The 21,781-nt window shown below is 41.4% G+C and overlaps 1 protein-coding gene across 1 annotated transcript in view; it reads left to right on the top strand.

The window, feature by feature from the left end:
- Window positions 1-21,781, top strand: part of GALK2 (galactokinase 2) — a 1,370,458-nt gene that overhangs the window by 1,089,721 nt on the left and 258,956 nt on the right. Inside the window, exon 9 of the mRNA XM_086958266.1 lies at window positions 17,717-17,918. Within this exon, the coding sequence (XP_086814392.1) occupies window positions 17,717-17,918 (202 nt within the window). The remainder of the gene's footprint in view (window positions 1-17,716; window positions 17,919-21,781) is intronic.

Below are 21,781 nucleotides of genomic sequence, written 5' to 3'. Positions count from 1 at the left end.
GTCTGGTTCGCTTACTTTTCGCGAAACGGAACTTTGCGCGCAGAAAGCTGATTGGCTCTCCGGTGTCTGTCAACATTCTAAACAGTCCGGAGCGGCCGCCATCTTATCTCTTGGTAGGATCGAGAGAGAAGAAGAGGTGAAAAACGAAGGGGGAATTTATTGAAAGGGGGCAAGGTATACCCCTCTTGACCCCCTAGGAATGTTGTTGGGGTTATTAAAGGGTCCCGTGGGGAAAATAAAAAAAAATGATTTTTCACGGTAGAAGCGCTTCACGGGCCGCGAACTGGGCCGCAAACTGGTAGCGAAACGGGAATTCGCCATTTTGTGCTTCGTTTTAATTGTTTAGAGACAAAAATTATCGCCGCACATCGGCCACAATGCATGAATATCGCTGAAAAGTCAGCGATATTCATGCATTATCCAGCAAATGCTCTTAGCCATGTTATCCACCTTCCATTGGATAACATGTCTAAAAACTGCTCTGTGCGTGAGCTTTTTTTTTTTTTTTTGCTGCGTGACGTTTGTTAACGTTCGATTCGATGGAAATCAGGAAGTGTTGACCAATATTTTGTCACTGCGAGTAAATATTTTGTTATAAATGAATCCTTATTGATAAACATTGTCTGCGCCATCTTGCGTTTTTGTCCAATGCCACAATTTTGTCGTGCACGGCAGCCATTTTAGATGCCTTGACCAGGCCCACTCTCTGCACGCCGCCGATCCTCATATACTTCCCCCCATCTGCGCTGCTCTTCTCTGAGAATCACACCCTGTGCCCGCCCGACACCTCCCTTTCACCTATTCACTAACGCACCCTCTGACACTCCTCTTCCTCTGTGTCCGATTGTCCAGGCCGGACCTAGGCTATCACCTAGCCCTGCGGATGTAGTTTATGGCCCCAGCTGTAGTGTATCCAGACATGCCAACCCTCCCGATTCAGGCGTGAGACTACTGATTTCAGTGCTAGTCTTTCGCTTCCCGATTCCTGCAAGGAAAAATCCGGGGGCATATTACCAACAACTAGCGATAATTTTTGTCTCTAACTTGTTTAGAGACAAAAATTATCGCCGCACATCGGCGAATTTTATCGCACATAAACCTTGCTATTAGCAAGGTTTATCGCAAATGCGATAAAAAACGGCCGCAATGCATGAATATCGTTGAAAAGTCAGCGATATTCATGCATTATCCAGCAAATGCTCTTAGCCATGTTATCCATTTCCCATTGGATAACATGGCTAAAAACTGCTCAGGGCAGGTGTTAGGTTTTGGAGATATTCGCGCTTAGCGCGAATATCTCCAAAAGTTGGTAATAGGAGATAGCGATGGTTAGGGACTGTTTCCAGTCGCTAAAATCTTGGCACGCTCACTTTGCATGTCATTAGTGATAAATATCACTGATATGCAAAGCGGGGCCCAAGATGGTCGCTATCTCCTTTTAGCTGTCACTAACTGGTGTTAGCGACAGCTTGGTAATAGGGAGATAATTTTATCTCTTTTTTTTTTGGCTTTTAAAGCCAAAAAAGCGGAAATAAACCCCCTTGATAATATGCCCCATGATTTCAAGGGGGTTTCAGCTGACAGGGCTTGGTATTGTGTTACGTGCTAATTCTTCCAGGAAACGTCAGAGGGTCGATGCAGGGGTTCTAGAAGGGGTGATAAACCATATAAGCCTCATGAACAAGCGCATGGTCTTTTAAAGATTTGTGAAGTACTCGGGGCGGCGGTGTGTGTGTGCCCTCTTTCAGGAGCGGGCGGGGGGGCACTGCCAGCAACTTGCCAGGCCAGGCAGTGTTCAACACGTGCATCACCCTTTCTCTGCCTGCTATTGCGCTCCATGCTTCGGAAAGGTAAGAAAAAGAACGTGCATTTGAGTTTGAAATGTCCGATCTTGTAGCAGTACACTTGCAAAGCCCACACATGACAATAACCCGATTCAAGGCCCCATTCACCCGATTTTTTAAACATATATAGCACTCCAACAAAGTTAGATTTTAAAACTTTATTAACTTTTAAATATAACGAACGCAACAAAAACTGTAAATATATTTAACCATTTTTTGAAATTAACCAGAACTATAACGATAACAACAACAACAACAATAATATAACTTTTATGCCTAAATTACGCAAACATTTAGCTAATCTGCTAAAGGGGGGAGTCGCCATTTCTTTACAATAAACAATAATGAAAAATCCACATCAATAGGGTTGTCCGTTTTCTCGATGCAGCACTATAGTGCAACATACACAGCACCTGGGGTGTCAAGAGTGAACAGGTCTTTCTTTGTTCCTTAAGATGTTATCTGTGTCAACCTCTTCCGAGAATGCTGATGCGTTAGGATTTCCTTGTGTTTCTTAATAGCATTGGTGTCTGCACACTTCTTTGTCAATTCTGTGAAGATGATAACTGCTTCATAAACAGACGATATCTTTGTTTAGTCATTAGTGTTAAGTGTGTCTGAAACTACAGTGCCCTTCTGTTTTTTTTTCTTCAGGCTCTACAGAGTTTTGTGTGTTGTTCTTTTGAGCGACAATTATTCCAGAGGTTTCAGGTTTACTTGTTTTGTCCTGCAGTGAGTTAACAGCTTTAGAGAGTTCATGTTTATTTGCTATGTCCTGCTGTTCGTCAACTGCTTCAGAGACGTCAGCCTCATTTGTTATGTTTCAGTAGATCCTGGACGTGCCCGGCCGCGCCCAAAATGGTGCCGGTGTAAATGGGACTCGTAACTGCTTGTTGTGTACTGGTTGCCCAACCTTGATATCACGAGATACATATGCAGTTTTGAAGCACATGGCGGAGGCTTGTCTGCTGTAGTGGGGCGCCCCTTTATCGTTTCAGTCGCCATTCCGCCCGCTTTTGCTACACTGTGCCTTTTCCGCCATTCAGCTGTTTAGCGCCCGCTCTTACGGCTACAGCGTCTCGCTCACCATGTAGTTGAGTTGCTCCCACTCTTGCGGTGCAGCGATAGGCGGCTTCCACAGGACTCTTAAAATGGCGGCCGGCTCTTCGGATTTGGGCCTGGTCCAGTAAAATGGCCCTGGGACACCTTGGAACTCGGACGCTTGTCTGCCAGGGCTTGGGTTCCATTCTCGAAAGCGTCCCCTCAGCCTTGAAGATTGTACAAAAGTCTTGGGGGCCGTCGACTCCCGCAGGCTTCCGGTGGGGAGCGGCTGCCATGATTGCTTGCGGAATGGCCACGACGGAGCTACGAGATGGTGGTGCTCTCATGGTGACGCCAGCTTCAGTCTGAAACATCCAGAAACATGGTGGGGCTTTCATCGTTTGGGAAAAAAAATGTTTTCATCCAATGAAAAGTGTTATTTTTAGGTCACATGACCTAGTCTTACATCATTAGGAAAAGAAAAGTAAAATGAACCAATGAAAAGTTTTATTAACAAGTCACATGACCTGTTATGCTTACGTTACGCGCTGCGCGGCGCGCTCTGGATCGTTTCCGGGAAGCTGCGCCTTGCGCACCGGAGCACTTCCGGGTGCGCTAACGCGTCGCGTCATATGACGCATTACGCGACAATGCAGGTCCAGAATATAGTCAAAATGTCTCCACCAACCAGCGGTCGGAATACAACCGCTTTCAGCAGTCCAAAAAGTTCGGTTAAATCTTAAGAGCGGGAGCAACTCAACTACATGGTGAGCGAGACGTTGTAGTCGCAAGAGCGGGCGGTAAACAGCTGAATGGCGGAAGAGGCACAGAGTACCAAAAGCGGGCGGAATGGCGACTGAAACGATAAAGGGGTGCCCCACGACAGCGTGTCTTCAGGTCAAACGGATTGTGGGACAAGGTCCAGAATGGAAGAGTCATCAAAAGGGAAAAAATTCCGCCGGACCCCGGGAGCCGGCCGCCTATGCCGGGGGCGATCTCAGGCCACACCAGGGCAACACGACTTGGGGAGGGGGCAGGAGCCAAGTGCCCCCTCTCAGTCCGCGCCATCTCACCGCCCCTCGGGGGCCTCCGTCAAGCGGTTTAGGGAAGCACCGTATCACATTGTTTTCCAATGCAGTCAGGTCCACAAATGGACCCCACTTACTTTGAATAGTGAAGCTGCAGCAGGTGCAAATAAGGTTTAAACAGTGTTACAAGAGCTGCTTAGAACTCTGAAGTATGGCACTCAACAACCAGGACTTATGCCATTTGTGTAAGGCAGTGACATGGAAGCAACTCAGGGACAAAAAGCATGAACGAACATTCACGTATGAAAATCTTATTTGGGGAAAGGGTAGAATCCAAACGCCCCCTGCCAGTTCGCGCCACTACACCGTATGTGGAAAATCTGAAGCCATCGTTCTACAAACTCTCAACGCTTGCTATCAGTGCATGAGTTTCATGCTCGATCGATTGAGCTAGCCGGATCGGGCAATAAAAAGTATAAAATAGTTATGTAAATAGTTATTTAATAAAATGTTTTACCCTGTTTCTTTGCTGGTGTGTTGTGTATATTTATAATATTTGCATAGGGTTTGTCGTTATTTTGGGCGGTGTGGGTGGCGGAGTCGAGCTGTCTTGCAGCCCTCATGGTGTGGAGCTCAGTTCATTTCACTATTTTCGTATTTCTCATGAAGGGTTGTTCCTAATGTTTGTATTTTACCGAGGTCAAAAAGAGATCGAATTAGTGGTCTACTGATTTTGCTCGATTACTTTTATTTTTTTACACGATTTTTCACTATCTGCAAAGACTAAACAGAGTATTGCGACTTTGTGCTTGTTTGTAAATAGAGAATGATCCAAAGAGAACCAATTCTAAAACAGTAAATGCTTGGATAATAATCAATCAAATGGAGAGACAAGCAGGTACGACGGATTACAACAGGGGTAAAGGTCTGCGTTAACTACCGTTCACTATCTGCAAAGAGAGAGTACTACTAAGAGAAAAGAGGGGAGTGGGGGGGGCAGCGTTCAAAGCACATCAGCGTTCATAAACACGAAAACGTTTTTACCTATCACGTACTTGACATTTGACAGCTTTTGATATTTGCTATTAAAAAACCATTGAAATTCACAGAAAAAACCATAGGTTATAGTCGATATATAGTTAGGAATTTGCATTTACAAAACCTTGAAAATTCAATGAAAAAACCATTGGTTTTAGGCCATATATAGTTAGGGATTTGCATTTAGAAAACCTTATTTTACTCGCATAAAACCATTGAAATTCCATATATAGTTAGATGCGCTAACTATATATCGCGCACCCGCAATCCACTGCTGATGATGTCACATATTACATCATTCATGACATGGTCAGTGACATCACTGATGACATCACTGATGACATCTCAAATGACATCACTGATAAAATCACTGATAACATCTCATTTGACATGACTGATCACATCACTGATGATATCATTCATGTGATAATACCATGAACCTCTTCAGACTCTAATATAACCTTAGATACAATCAGTATAAACAGACAGTCACAGACTGTCACTCATCCATGGAGTTACTCACACACCTAGTCAGTTATGCCAAAAATCAATCACACCTCCATTTTCTAAACTATACAGTTATACACACCTTACTTATTCAAACATATACTAACACATATTTACTTTACTCTCTTATACAATCCCTGATACAAGTTCACAATGATCCATACAGCCACTCACACATTCAATGGCTCTTATGCACAGTTAATTATAGATGTCAACTCTCACATGTACTGTGTTTTACATATGTACTTACTTTGACATGTAGCACTGAGATATCCATTCACTCACTAATACACTCATGCACAGTCAACCGCCCATACAGCTGTTTCCACATGCACTTTTGAATCTATACATATAGTGAATCAACTACTCACACATCTATGTACAGAGTCACACACCTCCCAGCCACCCATACACACACACTCAGTTTCCCATACAAATACTTGGACAACCAATCAATAACCCATACAGTTACTCATATAGCTACTGATCAACACATGCAACAGTTTACAGAACAACAGACATAATGATGCACAAATTAAAACAGTTTAGTCACTAACCCATGCACTCAGTGAGACACATTTAATCACTCACTCAATCAGTCAGTCGTGCACCTAGTAAATCCTTCATCCAGACACTTATATATCCACTCATTCTTCAATATGTAAAACATATTTTAACTTTACAGAAACATACAGTCACTGGATGTTGTAATCAGTGATGTCATCAGTGATGTCATTTGAGATGTCATCAGTGATGTCATCAGTGATGTCACTGACCATGTCATGAATGATGTAATATGTGACATCATCAGCAGTGGATTGCGGGTGCGCGATATATAGTTAGCGCATCTAACTATATATGGAATTTCAATGGTTTTATGCGAGTAAAATAAGGTTTTCTAAATGCAAATCCCTAACTATATATGGCCTAAAACCAATGGTTTTTTCATTGAATTTTCAAGGTTTTGTAAATGCAAATTCCTAACTATATATCGACTATAACCTATGGTTTTTTCTGTGAATTTATATATATATATATATATATATATATATATATATATATATATATATATATATATAATTTTTTTTTTTTTCTCAATGAAAAAACCATAGGTTTCAGGGCTTATATAGTTAGGAATTAGCTTTTACAAAACCTTTGAAATTCACTCATAAAGCTATAAGTTTTAGGGGTGTTATAGTTAGCTGGACATTTCACTCATACAAAACCATTGAAATTGCTCCTATATAGTTAGTTGTCGCAAATAAGGAATGACTCCCCATTCATTCCTATGGGCCTTCAGGCCCATAGGAATGAATGGAGAGTCATTCCTTATTTGCGATTAGCAATTTGCTAATCGCAAATAAGGAGGCTGTAGGAATCGCAATTTATTTTGCGATTTCTACATGAATCCCGATTTGCAAGTCCTTAATAGCGATTTCTTAATAGTCGCTATTAAGGACTCGCAAATCGGGACATTGATGAATCTGGCCGATAGTTTTTTGAGTGAATTTCAAAGGTTTTTTAGAAGCTAATTCCTAACTATATAAGCCCTGAAACCTATGGTTTTTTCAATGAATTTTCAAGGTTTTTTAAATGCTAATTCCTAACTATATAAGGCCTGAAACCTATGGTTTTTTCAGTGAATTTGCAAGGTTTTTGAAATGCTAATTCCTAACTATATAAGGCCTGAAACCTATGGTTTTTTCAGTGAATTTGCAAGTTTTTTTTAATGCTAATTCCTAACTATATAAGGCCTGAAACCTATGCTTTTTCAGTGAATTTGCAAGGTTTTTTAATGCTAATTCCTAACTATATAAGGCCTGAAACCTATGGTTTTTTCAGTGAATTCACAAAGTTTTTTAAATGCTAATTCTATTAGAGGATAACATTTAAATATGTTAATATCCTGGTGGGACCACCTGAGCAGCCCTAGGGGGTCAGGTTGTTTTTACCCTGCCCCTTTTTTGCATTCTACACGTTTGTTTTTCTGCTTCTTTTGTGCCTCGGTCTACCTAGCACAAGATGAATGCCAACACTTCCTGGTTAGAAGTGTTGACAGCCAATGAGCATGCTGCTTTCCTGCGAAAGCCAGGCTGATTGGCTGCCACTGTCTGTCAACACTCCAAACCAGAAAGTGTTGGCAGCCATCCTGTTCCTCTGTAGAACCAAGGCACAAGAAAGCAGTGAAACAAAGGTGCAAAACACGCAAAGGGGGCAGCGTAGAAGCACCCTGACCCCCTAGGCCTGCTCAGGCCCAAAAATAATTACTTTTTTTTATCTTCCCCGTGGTACGCTCAGGGTACGCGTACATGGCATCGCACCCAGCGCATACTCCGCAAATTAAAAAAAAATATATTAGTTTTTTTTACCTTCGGGGTCCTCCTAGGCCCCCCTGATAAAACCTAGGGGATCAGGGGGTCTCTACCCTGCCCTCTTTTATAGTTTCCCCTTTTGTTTTTCACCTCTTGTGTCTCGGTTCTACCGAGACACAAGATGGCGGACTCTCCCGACCGTTTGGAATGTTTACAGACACCCGAGAGCCAATCAGCTTTCCGCTCGCACACTTCCGTGTCGCGCCAGGTGCACTCCCCGGTACGCGTACCTGAAAGGGCTCGAAACGCGCATATAGATATATATGTGTTTTTTAAGTTAATTTTCGTAAAAACCACTGGAGCAATTTTCACCAAATATAGAAAAGGCACTTCTGCGTACCAGTCCCTACAATTTTGCCAAGTTTGGTGTAATTCCGTTCAGCCGTTCGGGCTGTAGCCGTGTCTAATCGTCCTATGGAAATTAACATGGGGAAAACACGTTTTGGGACCCCCCTTTTTTTCTCGGCCTCTGCATGACGAATCCCCCCAAAACTTCCTGGGAAGGAGTGGAGCGGAGCTGCCTAAATTTTTTTTAAATTACACGCAAATTCCTCATCTGGCGCCAAAGTTATTCCCAATAGAATGTTGCGGATTTCCTATGGTAGCTAGGTCCTAACTATATATACCTACTGGCTGCTGCCAGTAGGATATATATATATATATATATATATATATATATATATATATATATATATATATATATATATATATATATATATATATATATATATATATATATATATATATATATATATATATAATCTCAACGCTCCAACTTGCCCTCGCAAAAAGCAGCACCCAAAACCAGTGTTCCTTGAAAAGGCTTTAATCAGGTACAAACGTCCACTGCCACACGATGTCGGTTTCAGTTATTCCAATCTTCATCGCCTGACGCGTTTCGAAGGAGTTTCCTTCTTCCTCAGAGGCTGGATAGAACAAGTACGTCCACGCCTCCCACTTCCTGTTAAGTACATGTTTCCACACCCTCCCTGGATCGGAGATCACATGGCGCTGTGGAGCATTGTGGGAGACGTAGTTTATTCGTGCTGTCCTGTTAAAAGTTCAAAGCCCGCAGATGAGCCTCGTGTGGTAGTGTTTGTTTTAGATCCTTCGCTGGTTTCCGCAATGTGGTTCTTGTGGATTCCGAACTTACGGCCCCCGTTGTGGGGTGGTGCCAGCTTTATATATATATATATTCATGTTATGTTCATGCCCATCATCATGTGATCTATGATGTCATCAATTGGGAGTGGTATTATGCACTTTAAATGGTAGATGGGATTTTTCCACTGTGACACGTGAACAAGGGCTTACGGGCTTGAAACGCGTTGTGTTGGGTCTCTCTTAAATAAATAACATCTTTGCCCAAAGATAAACTACGGAGGTCTGTGTCTCTTTCCTCGCCTGCCGCTGTGTGTGGAATCAGGAAGTGGTTCGAGTTTCCAGGATATATATATATATATATATATATATATATATATATATATATATATATATATTAACACCAAACCAAACTTCACCATCAAAGAAGGCGCTGACTCCGTGTATCTCAGTTCAAGGGTTTTTATTTCTTAAATCAGCTTCTGCTCAGACGCGTTTCGGTGGCTACTCCCGCCTTGCTCACTAACATCTGACCCCTGAATGGTGCGCTTTATATACATGTTACACTGTCACATGAGTTATAATTAACATCACTAATTGGCATTCACTTGTTACCATGGTGACTTAGGTTACACCCTCGTGTTGACGTGACCGATCTCATGACTGTTACATCTTTTGGCGGGTTAGTTAATTGCTATATGCCACGTATATTCACACGTTATCTAAACATTAACATCATGTTTTGAATCACACAGGTTTTGAATATATCATTATACTGTATTTACCACACTCGGTTATTGTGTATCACATATAATGCTGAACCCTGTATTGTAATGATTACATTTCCCGCTTGTCAAAGTAATAAAGATTACACCCTTCGTGTTTCTCCTACGTCATGGAGGCTCGGGCGTATCTGTGAGAGGGGTGTGTCACTCTCGTGATTGGGATTGGTTGACGGATCGAGTTGTACAAAGGGGCTCGGTTTTACCGACAATCGGTTTGCTGGCCTAGTGGCAGAGTCAGAACATGTTGCAGTGCTATCAGTCCCTCCTCATGCAGCCGGTAAGCTGTAAACTGTGTTTGTCTACTAAGTATGTATCTTCTTTGGTGTGACGACCCCGTGAGCCTCTCTAATCGTTGAGGCACCCGCCCGCTTTTATACAATATTTGGAGCCGAAATACCGCGCTAGTGCGCATTTGCTCACTTTGTGTATAGTTTTGTAACCACGTTGCAGTGTGGGTTTAAAATCATTCTTACAACACAACAGGGGTATGTGTATTCTAGTATAGTGATTGGTTTGGTTAATGGGTGTAGTAAAATGCATGTGACTGGTCGTGTAGATATTTACAGTGATGGCGCAATCTGGGTAGTTGTTATTAGGGTACTCGGGTAGGGAGAGAGAGACTGCACTAGATGTGGACACTTAGGGCTTCATCTGCATTAAGCCCTGAGGGGATCTTAGAATTCAGTAAAATGATATATCTGGATTCTAGGCGGCGTAACGCAAGCTTGCGGTTACCGCCCCTTACATTCCTCGGGATACTGTCTATGACAAAATATGTCAGACCTTTAGAGTCTCCTCTATGAACCTCATGGATATGCCTTGCTACTGGGTAGGCTGGGTCCTTGTTCGTGATCGCCCTTAAATGTTGCAGGATTCTTACATGCACTGGGTGGATTGTGGACCCTACATATTGTTTCCCACACACACATGTAAGCACATATACGGCATATTCCGTTTTACATGTGTAATGTTCTCTGATGGAGTAGGGTTGTTTTCGGAAGGGTACAGTGATGCTTGTTGTGTTACTCCCATGGCTACAGGCCTTACATTTTGTGCATTTTTTAAAACCTTTTTGTGACTGAAGCCAGTTTTTCTGTTTTGGTATAGCCGGGGCATTGCGAACCAATTGCTGACGCATGGATCTGGCTTTTCTGAAGGACACTAATGGTTTGTCTCCCATTCTATTCCCTATGGTTGTGTCATTTCGAACCAACGGCCAGTGCCTTCTGAGTATTTTTCGAAGGTTGGCGTGGTGGCGATTGAAGCCTGTGATAACCTAGGGGGTTGCCTTTCTTTTGCTATGGCTCCAGACTCTGTCACCTCTGGGAACAGTAAGTCATGTCGGTTTTTGGTGCTGCATTTTAATTCAGCAGTCTTGCAGGTTTTGTCAGTGTACCCTCTGTGTTTCAATCTCGTGAATAGATTATTTTTAGCTTCAGATAGCCCTTCACTGGTGCTGCAGTTGCGTGTCATCCTGAGGCATTCTGCATATGGGATGGACTGGTTTAGTGGTGTCGCGTGGAAGCTATTGGCGTGGAGGATTGCATTACCCGCAGTGGGCTTGCGATAGGTGCGTGTTTGTATTTTTTCATTTTGCACAAATAGTTCTACATCCAGGATTTGTATGCTCTCCCTGCTTGCATTACAGGTAAATTTGAGATTCAACGAATTTTCATTTAACTGTACTGTAAAACTTTTTGCACTTTCCACACTTCCCTCCCACAAAATAAAAATGTCGTCAATGAAACGTTTATAAACAACAACATTTTGGTTCATGGTCTCCCAGTGTAGTGTCATAAGTACCTGCTCCTCCCACCAGCCCATATGCAGATTCGCATAGCTGGGGGAGAAGCAAGTACCCATAGCTGAACCTTGGATTTGTTTATAAAACAGTCTATCAAACATAAAGGTATTGTTGGTAAGGCACCACTCAGTCATCTCTAGTAGCATTTTGGTATGTTCATATTGATTAATAGGTCTCTTTCCCAAGAAATGTTTTATGGCATTCAGACCGTCCTTATGCCTAATGCTGGTGTATAAGGCCTGGACATCTAATGTCAAGAATACATAGTTCTCTTTCCACTTGACATCATAGATCTTTTTCAGGAAGTCTCCTGTATCCTTTATATATGCTGGCAATTTTCTGACTTCAGGTTGGAGGAAGTGATCAATGAACACACTTGTATTTTCGAATAGGCTCCCTATTGCCGAAATTATTGGTCTTCCTGGTGGCACTTTGTCATTTTTATGTATCTTTGGGATCAGATACATTTGTGCTGTAACAGGATAGTCCGTTTTTAGGAACTCAAATTCATTTTTGCTGAGTAGGCCTTTTCCTCTCCATTTATACAGCTCGTTATGGTATCTTTCTTGAATGCCTACCAGAAAAGTGGGACTTATTCTCGTATAACATTCCCTGTCCTGTAGTTGACTGAGTGCCTCATTGTTATACATTTCGAGTGGCCAGAGTACTATGTTTCCCCCTTTGTCGGACCATCTCACCACTATGTCCGACCTTGCTTTTATTTTCTCCATTAGCGCATTGTATCTTCTAGTGTGATCTTGATTTTGTTTGTATCGTTGTCTTGTGCTGAAAATGGAGAGTTCTTTCAAATCCTTTATCACATACTCTGCGAACAGGTCCAGACCGTCTTTCGGCATTGTTGGCACAAATATTGATTTAGGTTTAAAACCTGTTTTGACTGACTGCCAAATATTTATGTCTGAGCTCAGGGCTGCCCCACTCGGTGTGATTTCTTCATTTACACCTTCATTTTCAAGTTCCAGGTCTATAAGATTTTGTAGTACTTCCATGTGTTCTACATTCAGCATTTCGGTTGGATCATTGTTGGTTGTTGGATCAGTGGTGCTCTCTTTCGCGTTGTAGAAATATTTTTGTAGTTTTAATTTTCTCACATATAAAAACAAATCAATCCTCGTTTGCGTATAATCAAAGTTAGTGTTACTACAGAAAGTCAAACTTAGTGATAAGATTTCCAATTCTTCTTTAGATAGTTCCATGTTAGTTAGATTTATGACTGTGTTGTCTTTATTTGTATCCATCATCGGCGCCTGTTGTATCTGTATTTTTGTTTTTGTTTTTCTTCCTTTTGTGCTTGTTGTCCCCCATCTTCTGTCTTTTCTTCTCCTGCTTTTTGTTTTTGTTTTTGGTTCTGATTGCTCCTGCCCGGCCCTTCTCCTTGATTTAACGTGTTTCTTGGACGCAATGTTCTGAGGCGCTGTAGGCGTAAAAAAGCAAATTCCTGTGCTGGGGTTGGTGCTGGACCAAGCATTTCTGCACCTTGGTTACTTTCATTGTCTGTGTCATATTCGGAGCTGATCTCATTTTCACTCTGTTCAGTAGCCCCGGGTTGATCTCTCTGTGTTTTTTGTAGGGGTTGTTGTCTTATCTGGTCGAACTTTTTTGCAAAAGTGTATATCCTTCCATTTAAATAGTCATTTCTATCCCTCTGAAATTTAATGGCTTTTCTTTCTTTGATTTCCGCTTCATGTTTTTCTAATCTCGCTTGGATTTCTTTCATTTTTTCTGCGATTTCTTCCTTATTTTCTTTCAAGTCTAGTTCTTTTAGTATCTCCTCAATGCGTGTGATCATTTTCGCTCTGTCGCTTGCTGCAAATTTGATTAGTATTTTCAACATATTTTCTGAAGATTTTGCACTGTTTTCTGCCCACATTTGCAGCATTTCAGGGTCGGGGTCTTCGTAGGTGGGTGCTACTAGTATTCTTAGACCTCTGGGGATTCTACTTACATCCAGGTACCTGGATAATGATTTCACTTCCCACCACTTTGCGACTTCTTTCTTACGCAGTTTCTCCAACTCATTCAAAAGTAGTTTAGTTTAATCTTTTTCTTTGGGTTGGGTTTGAGCACCTTGTCTAGTCTTGTTGCCTTTCCCCGTGTCTGTTTCAGTAAATATATCCAGTGCAGCCTCCTCTCTTTCCTTTTCCCACTCAGCAGCCATGCTGACAGATTTAAATAAATATGACGCTTGTACAGATACACTGCCCGTGTGGTTTTGGTTCTTTTCCACACTTGGGCTCACTCTCCCATTAGGTCATTCCCTTGCGCCCGCTCCCGTTAATCGCATCGAGTCACGGCTTACCAGAAATCCCCGACTGCTCTCCAGCGATCGTCGATCTCCAGACTGCCGGTCTCTGATGTTTTCACAGGTTACTCGGGACTCTTCGCATTTAGATCCTTAGGGGGGCACTGTGTGTCTCTTTATATATATATATATGTTTCACAGTCCTGCTCCGTTCTCTGCACAAGGGAGGGCTTTCCAATAAACAACCAACGGAAACCACAGGTACAGACCACTCCACAGCGCTGAGTTAGAAATTCAAAGGTGGTTTATTCTCTCATAGTTGCCAGCATGACGCGTTTCGGCCACGACACGGTGACCTTGATCACATGTATATATATATATATATATATATATATATATCATGTGAACAAGGGCTCTTGAAGCCCGAAACGCGTATTGCCCTCCTGTTTTTACCAGCTGCAATAAAGTGAAGAACCTGTGAACTACGCGGTCCGTCTCCTACTTTGCCTCGCCGGTCCTGGGTGGATCAGGAAGTGGCGTCTGTGGAGTTTTTGGCATATGCATATATATAAATATATATATATATACATATTTTTTTTTAACCAAAACACATTCACATTGAAGTAACACAGGGTTGCACGTAACTGTTTTTAGCCATTATTTATTTGCCGAATGTACACACATGTCCGTTGAATGCATATTGCAATGTTTACAGCCCATTGGGGCATAATTAGCCTCATAACGGCTATGGAACGTCCAGCTCCAGTGCTGGACGTTACATTGCAGCTATGAGGTTCGAACGTTCAATGGCCAACGGCAGCACTCTTGAGGTTGTGGTGCCATCGGCCGCCGAACGTTCGAAGCTCTTAAGAGGTTAGAGTAACTCAGGGTCAGTTATGAACTCTGATAAGAGAAAGCAATACTAGATGGCTTAGACCATCTAGTGCACAGTACAGGATAAGCTATGAAAGAATGATTTTATTTCTTAGTGCGACTATATATTTATATTTTGATAATTTTTATATTCAACAAATATTTATTTGAAGTATTTGTATAGTATGTATATTGAAATATTTGCACAGTGCTTTTCCGTTATCTGCTGCTTTAGGTGTATATTGATGAATTTAGTCAAATAGATGTATGTATTTATATTTATGTATTTATTTATATCTATTGTATACCACAACTTTGATTGTTGAACATCGTACCGCAGTTCTTGAGATCTTTTGACCACCAAGGGTTAACTAAAGACATCAGTGCGTAACTGCATTTAAGCAGTTAGGTATCAATAACAGTATGTTTTTATGTTCATTGTCATTTCGCACGTAATTATTGGCTGTGAGAGCGCGTCAGCCCCAAGACGTTGTCATGTGATCAAGGTGCTTCGGGCACCGAAACGCGTCGTGGTGGAGTGGTGGTGAGCTAAATAAATCACTAAACACTATACCTGGGATTGCCTCGTCTTCTTCTGCTGCCAGACCACTGCAGGACGTCTCTATGCTGAATATATATTTATATATATATATATATATATATGTGTGTGTGTGTGTGTGTGTATATATAAGAATATATATATATATATATATATATATATATATATATATATATATATATATAAAACATAAATTGTGGTCCTCAGCTTGCAAGCTGGGGTATAGGTCACTTGCTAAGTGTTAGAAAGCACACTGAAAATCGAATGCTAAATTCACCTTACCTGGTATATTTACGTACCTCAGGTTTTTTGAATTTACAGAGTGCGATACGTCCTATGCAATACAAATGCCACCATTGGTAATGTACAATACCATATAGATTTTGGCAATTTCTACCCAAAATCTACTTGTACTGCTATTGCGTTTAGTGGGCTTTTCACTGTATTCAGTTTGGCAGGTTTGATCTACCAAAATGTACCTGTTAAATATTACCTGGCTGCCCAGTAAATTCACCATGCAGAGATCTTTGTATTATTCTGACATCAATTGTGTACTTGTGTTTGGGGCCCAAAAGTTATAAGTTGTTTAGAAAACATCTCACTAGAAACAAGCAACCAGTTCAGCTGGTGGATTTTGACAAAGCAAACAATCCTTCCCTATTAATATGCTCTTGAGAAAGAGCAATATTTGTAGATGATTCTTTACCAATCACAAGACAACTGACATTGGCCTGCGGTTAGCTATTGACAGGGATATAACATCGGAGGGAGAGGGTATGAGGGGGGTGTTTGGGGAGTTACACCCCAATATATTTTCAGATTTCTGATAAATTGTTGTTTACAAGTGCTTTCAGTCGGGTATGAAGAGGTGTGTATTGGATCTCACAAGATTTTGTACAAAATAGCCACCATTGTTCAAACATAGAGAGTCAGTGTGTGTGTGTGCGCGTTTTTGTCTGTATTTATGTAAAAACCTCTAGTTAACTCCAATACTCACGTCGCCATACCCTACGGAAAGCACTTGTACCTTACTACTTATCAGAAAATATATTAGGGAATTATAACACCCCAAACACTCCCCCTGATACTACGTCCCTTCTTGTTGTGTAGGGCCCAGTTTCGCTGTTCCAGAATTAATATGGTGACTGGCAAACAGCAAGGCGAAGGACAAATTGAGAGTACTGTATTAATAAATGCCTGATGTTCAAAGACACTGGAATTATGTTGAAGTTTGCTGTGACTTTATGGACTTTACGTTGTTACCAGAATGACATGTAATGCCTATAATATCAAGTGTAGTGCATCATCGCAATTCCGAATGCAGGATTTTATCTTTACAATTAAGAAGTACTAGAAAATGTCTGCAAATGTTTTCCTTTCGTGTAGCTGTAATTTTAATTGTCAGGAAAATACTACTAAACACGACCTCTCAAATACTGACATGGATTATGTGGTCCATTAAATAGGATAGATGAAACGTACATTGTTACTTTTTATGTTTTATACATTAAACATTTTGCCTGCACCTCCTCATTAGTTAATGGTTTCCAGATCAACATTTGATCTATAGAATATGGAAACCGTGCCCGTGCAATACTATAATTTTAATATTCAGCCGTTGTTTCTACTTATCTGTTAAAAAGTTTATAAAAAGTTTCCATCATTACTAAAGCTTTTTCCTGACCAGTCTGTGTTTGTGCTGCTCTGTGGTTAGTTTATTCTGGCCTCTTAGCTGCCTGAAAATTGCCACGGGTTTCAGTCTCAGTTATTTGACAGATAGATATTCGCTATCTTATTGTGTTTTAAGGAAAACACGAGAAAAGTTCCATTCGAGAAAGATGACAATGTTCAAATTATTTTTTAATTTAGTAATATAGGTAGTCCACCTCTATTTTATGATAACAGCCCACGCAGAAATACAAAATATACATTTATCTCCTACAGATATAATTCCAAATGTGTTTTATTTGAGCAGAGTTGAACATATAGGATGAAGTTATTTATACAATCTCCCTTGAGCTCGCGCTCTCTCCATCTCTCTCTCTATATATATATATACATATATGCGTGTGTTATATATATATATATATATATATAGAGAGAGAGAGAGAGATGGAAAGAGAGAGCCAGTGTTGGCCAAAGAGAATATGAATATCATCCATCTGAAGAAAGTAGCGAATTGATAGCTTAATTGGGCCAACAAAAAAAGGTATTTGCAATCTCTCCGGAAAAGAAGTGAAATCCTTTCATGAAATATTGCAAATAAACTATTTCATTGCTCTAATTAGTGTTTAAATTCGTTCCATTTTTCAGAAGAATATGTATGTGTGTTATTTTGTGAAAGAATACAGCTGCAGTTTTGCCGAATACCTTTAATGTAGAGCCAAGATCTTTATACTTAATGTTCTTTTACTGCAATGAAGTGTATGGTTTGGTTTAACTTTGTATGCATGTTTGATTCGTGACTTTTCATACATATGGAATTGCTTTATTGCATCTAGTGGCCTCCTTTAAGCTGTACCAGCGTGCCAAGCATGTCTATGGGGAAGCTCAGCGAGTACTTGACTTCAAGAAGGTTTGCGATGAAGCACCTGCTGATGCAGTCAAGCTTCTAGGAGCTTTGATGAACCAGAGCCACGCGAGCTGCAAGAATATGTACGAATGCAGCTGCCCAGAGTTAGATCAGCTGGTGGACATCTGCTTGTAAGTATCAATGCACTGGTGTCAATCAATCGTTCCCGGCACACACACTCAGACATATGTGTGTGTGTGTATATATATAAAATCATGTTTTGTTACTTTTATTGCACAGAAAACAAAAAGCTGCGGTATGGAAACCGATACATCACAGGGAATTATTAACCATTGCCTGTGAAATATAGATTTTGTCCTCATAATGACAGTGCAGCGGTTTACCATTGTCAGGCCTACTAACATTACCCGGCATATGGGAGCAAATTATGTGGCAAAGTTATCTAAATTATGAGACAACAAATACAAATGATGCTGCACATTGTATGGCACTGTTATTATCATGCATTTGAGCTACAAACACTTTTCTAAAATCTGCGAAGTACATGGCAAATGTGGTAAATCCATGCCATCTACTCAAAGTAAGACATCATCTCCCTCTCCTCTCCAAAGAGGATAGGGAAAACTGCAATAGTTGTCACATGGTTAAAGACTTGACTACTGTAATCCACTTCATCTTAGAATCTCTAAAGATTAGCTTCACAGACCACATATAATGCAAGAACGTGTTGAACGTGTCAAGACGCAGCAGGCTGGATGGCTTTGCCGAACATACTATTTTGTGTCACAGAATAAACAGACTCTTGTACTTCTGAAGGAACTGTGGACTCAACTTCATGTTTCTCTTTTTTGCTTCTCAACCTTTGTGTCTTTAAAATATTTCATCTCTGACCATTAGGTAGCTGGTCATTTGAGGTGGACAATATTGATACAGCACTAAACCTTTGATTACATTAGGTGTTGAAGTGACTGAGTCTCCCAGCTGCCAATATTTATTCAATGTGCATCCCTTACTAGTCTCTCTGAGCCAAAAATAGGTGCGTTAATAAAGTGAAATAGAATGCTGTCAACGTGTGGGTAACATTTTGTGTCATTATGAACAAAGTATACCTGTTGACAGTCAAAAACTAGACTATGCTTGCCTGAGAGATGTTTGTGGGATTCCAGTACTCAAGTTGAAGGCGAGAGACCTGAATGTGAAAAGTTGGGGAAATGGGACAAGAATGGAATGAGAGGTTAGTGCGTGTTGCTTTAGTTTATGCCCCATATGTACTGTATAGCATATTAAACTCATTCGTATGGCAGTGTGAGCGGTGGAAGACTAAATGTCTGACGTCCTGTACGTTGAACGTGCTGCCCTTCTCCTAGTAAGTAGGAGATGTTATGTAGACCAATACTGTTGGATAGGCTGTAATATAAGAAGGAAGACAATACCTGATACATAAAGTCAGACTAAAGTATGGTAACTGTAAATCAATTCATTATGTTAAATTCAAGTAAGCATCCATTCCTAATAAACACTGTGCACAGAGAAGTCAAAGGGAATGGTCGGTATCTAGGTTTCAACGCATCATGTAAGGGATGCGTAAAAAAGAGATAATATGCATTGAAATGCTCGGTATAATGTTAGTAGAGTTGCAAAACATGAGAGAACTAATATGAGAGAACTAATATGTAGGTATGGTGGATATAATAAATAACCTCTTGAATAGGCGTAAAGGCCAGGTACCCACCAAGGATGTTTTGTACTATGCAAGGTGCGGAAAAGACATAGCTGGTCCCTTTCTAATGTGTTTTCATATAAATAATGCTCATGTGTGTATCTTGTATGCTTCATGACTTGTTGCAATGTTTGCATAGCTGATTTGCATGTTATGAATATTGTTGGTTTAACCATTGTTAACCATTGTTTTTATTCATTTAGTAATTATCAGCCGGCATAGGTTTGTATTCTCCCTAGAAGTATGTAAAATACATATTGTTTTCCCATTACTTTAGGTACCTCTGGCGATCAGGTTCGGAAGTGTGCTATATAAATCCACACTCTGCTTTCCTTTTAATCCATCCCCATCTTGTAGCCCAGTGCAAAGATGCGTCCTTCATTTTCCTGTGCAAAGGTGCATATTAACCCCAGGGATTTAAAATCCAGGTTTAACCCCTTCCATGCTCATGACGAGCTCAGTTGAGCTGTGCTGATGATGAGCTGAGCTCGTCATGACACCAGCAAATTGGCAATTTTCAGCACAGGGGAAAAATAACCACAGCAGCGATGTGGTTAATATTTGATGCTAGGGGACAGTATGTGTGACTAGAGAAGGCTCGGCCCAGAACATGGACCTTCCACAGAAGAGTGCACTAACTTGTGCAAGTCAAGAGGAAAGACATTGTGTATGGGGCAGACTTCTAGAGATCCTCAGATAATATAATGTAGTCCTCTCATGACACATTTTACATTGTTAAAGGTTATGTTCACATTTCTAATTATTGCTTATGATCACGGTTCACCGTAATTGCATCTCACACATTTTGATCCAGAATAAAGTATAAGGATGTTGTAGTGTTTAACTTCTTAGAACCAAAGTGTAGTGCCCCATGTGTATACTTTCCCCAGCTAGAGTATCTGGCAGATCTGAAGTACTTTTAATACCAAGACCCTGATTAAAAGTTATTTCGGGGTTGGATACCTTTCTACCGAATTATCACCGGCTGGTGTGCCTTAACCCGGATGCAGGAACACCCAGTCTGATTTTACGACAAGGAAATCCAGCCTGGCTCGGCCTTCTTCCAGATCTAGAGGGAACTGGAATACTCCCTCCTCAGCCTGCCCACAGCCTTGGCTGTGCCTCATGTACAAAACGCCTGCCTCCTCCCGCCCCTGCTTTCCTTTACAACCAGCTCTCACAGGTGGTAAATGGAAGAGCATTTGTCCTTGAATCCAGTAAATCTGGGTCTGCATGTTATTCCCCATTCCTGGGACAAATACTCATGATAGCCGGATTTGTATGCAGGAAAGCTGGCCAGAAATTGTATTTCTGGCTGCTTAGTATCCCTACGTATGAATCTGGTCACCTTGTTAAACCAGGCCTTACCTTGGCTTATGACTAAACCCCCAGATATTGAGGAAGACACTTGATTTCAGGCCTGTGCAAAATCTAATATGAGTTGGTGACCAAAACCCTTTTCGGCTCGTGACCGAATCCCTCTCAGGCCTGCCAGTTCACTCTCCCACTCCTTTTCATGGCCCCGTTCTTTACATTCCCTTTTTCTTCACAACATTTTGGAGGACGCAAGTTTATGGTGTAAAAAGGTAGCAGTTTATTTCATGAACACAAAAGCATGGATCATACATTTAACAACGTTATGGTTGGTCATTGGGACCCATGCCTTTTGTCATAATTCACATCTCTTAGTAATATTGCCCTACTTGTTTTGTTTACATTTCTAGCTGACCGCACTAATCATGAGCGGTGGTCAGTTCCGCAGGTACCCCAGTGTTTACGGTTCTAGGCTTCCCTTGCTACCGACCTTGTGGGCGGCCATGAGGTCTGGCCTGTGCTGTGTTGCAATGCCATTCCGCTTTATCTGTACCCTTGCTGACCACTCGCCTGCTCCACCATGCCCCTGCCGTATGGCATCCCAAGGACACTGTCTGAGCAGTCTATTCTGGCTGACACTGTCGGAGCAGACTATTCTGGCTGTCTTTGTGTGCTGTCTCCTGCTCACCTGTTGTGAGGCACTGACACTGTTTGAGCAGCTCTTCTATCTAAGTTACTCCTTTCCGTGGGTACCTTTCTGTGCTGCCTCCGACACGCTGCCAGCTGTTTCCCGATCAGTGGCAGCCCCACCTCCCAAAACGCTTGCTCATTCAAAACCTAGTTGCTCCAGAACCTTGACCATATTGAGTATGATCATATTCATGCCCTCCCCGGTTAAGTGTACCCCATCCTTGCCGTGGTAACATGGTGACCTAAGGTTGAACAGCCTGTGTCTCACGAACCCCCAACCATTTGCCCTCCATATTTTTGTCATTGTGA

Source organism: Lissotriton vulgaris, chromosome 2_1, assembly GCF_964263255.1.
Source record: "Lissotriton vulgaris chromosome 2_1, aLisVul1.2, whole genome shotgun sequence".
In the NCBI taxonomy this organism is placed as follows: Eukaryota; Metazoa; Chordata; class Amphibia; order Caudata; family Salamandridae; genus Lissotriton; species Lissotriton vulgaris.
Note: the sequence above shows the minus strand (reverse complement) of the source record. Positions and strands in the feature narration are given on the sequence as shown.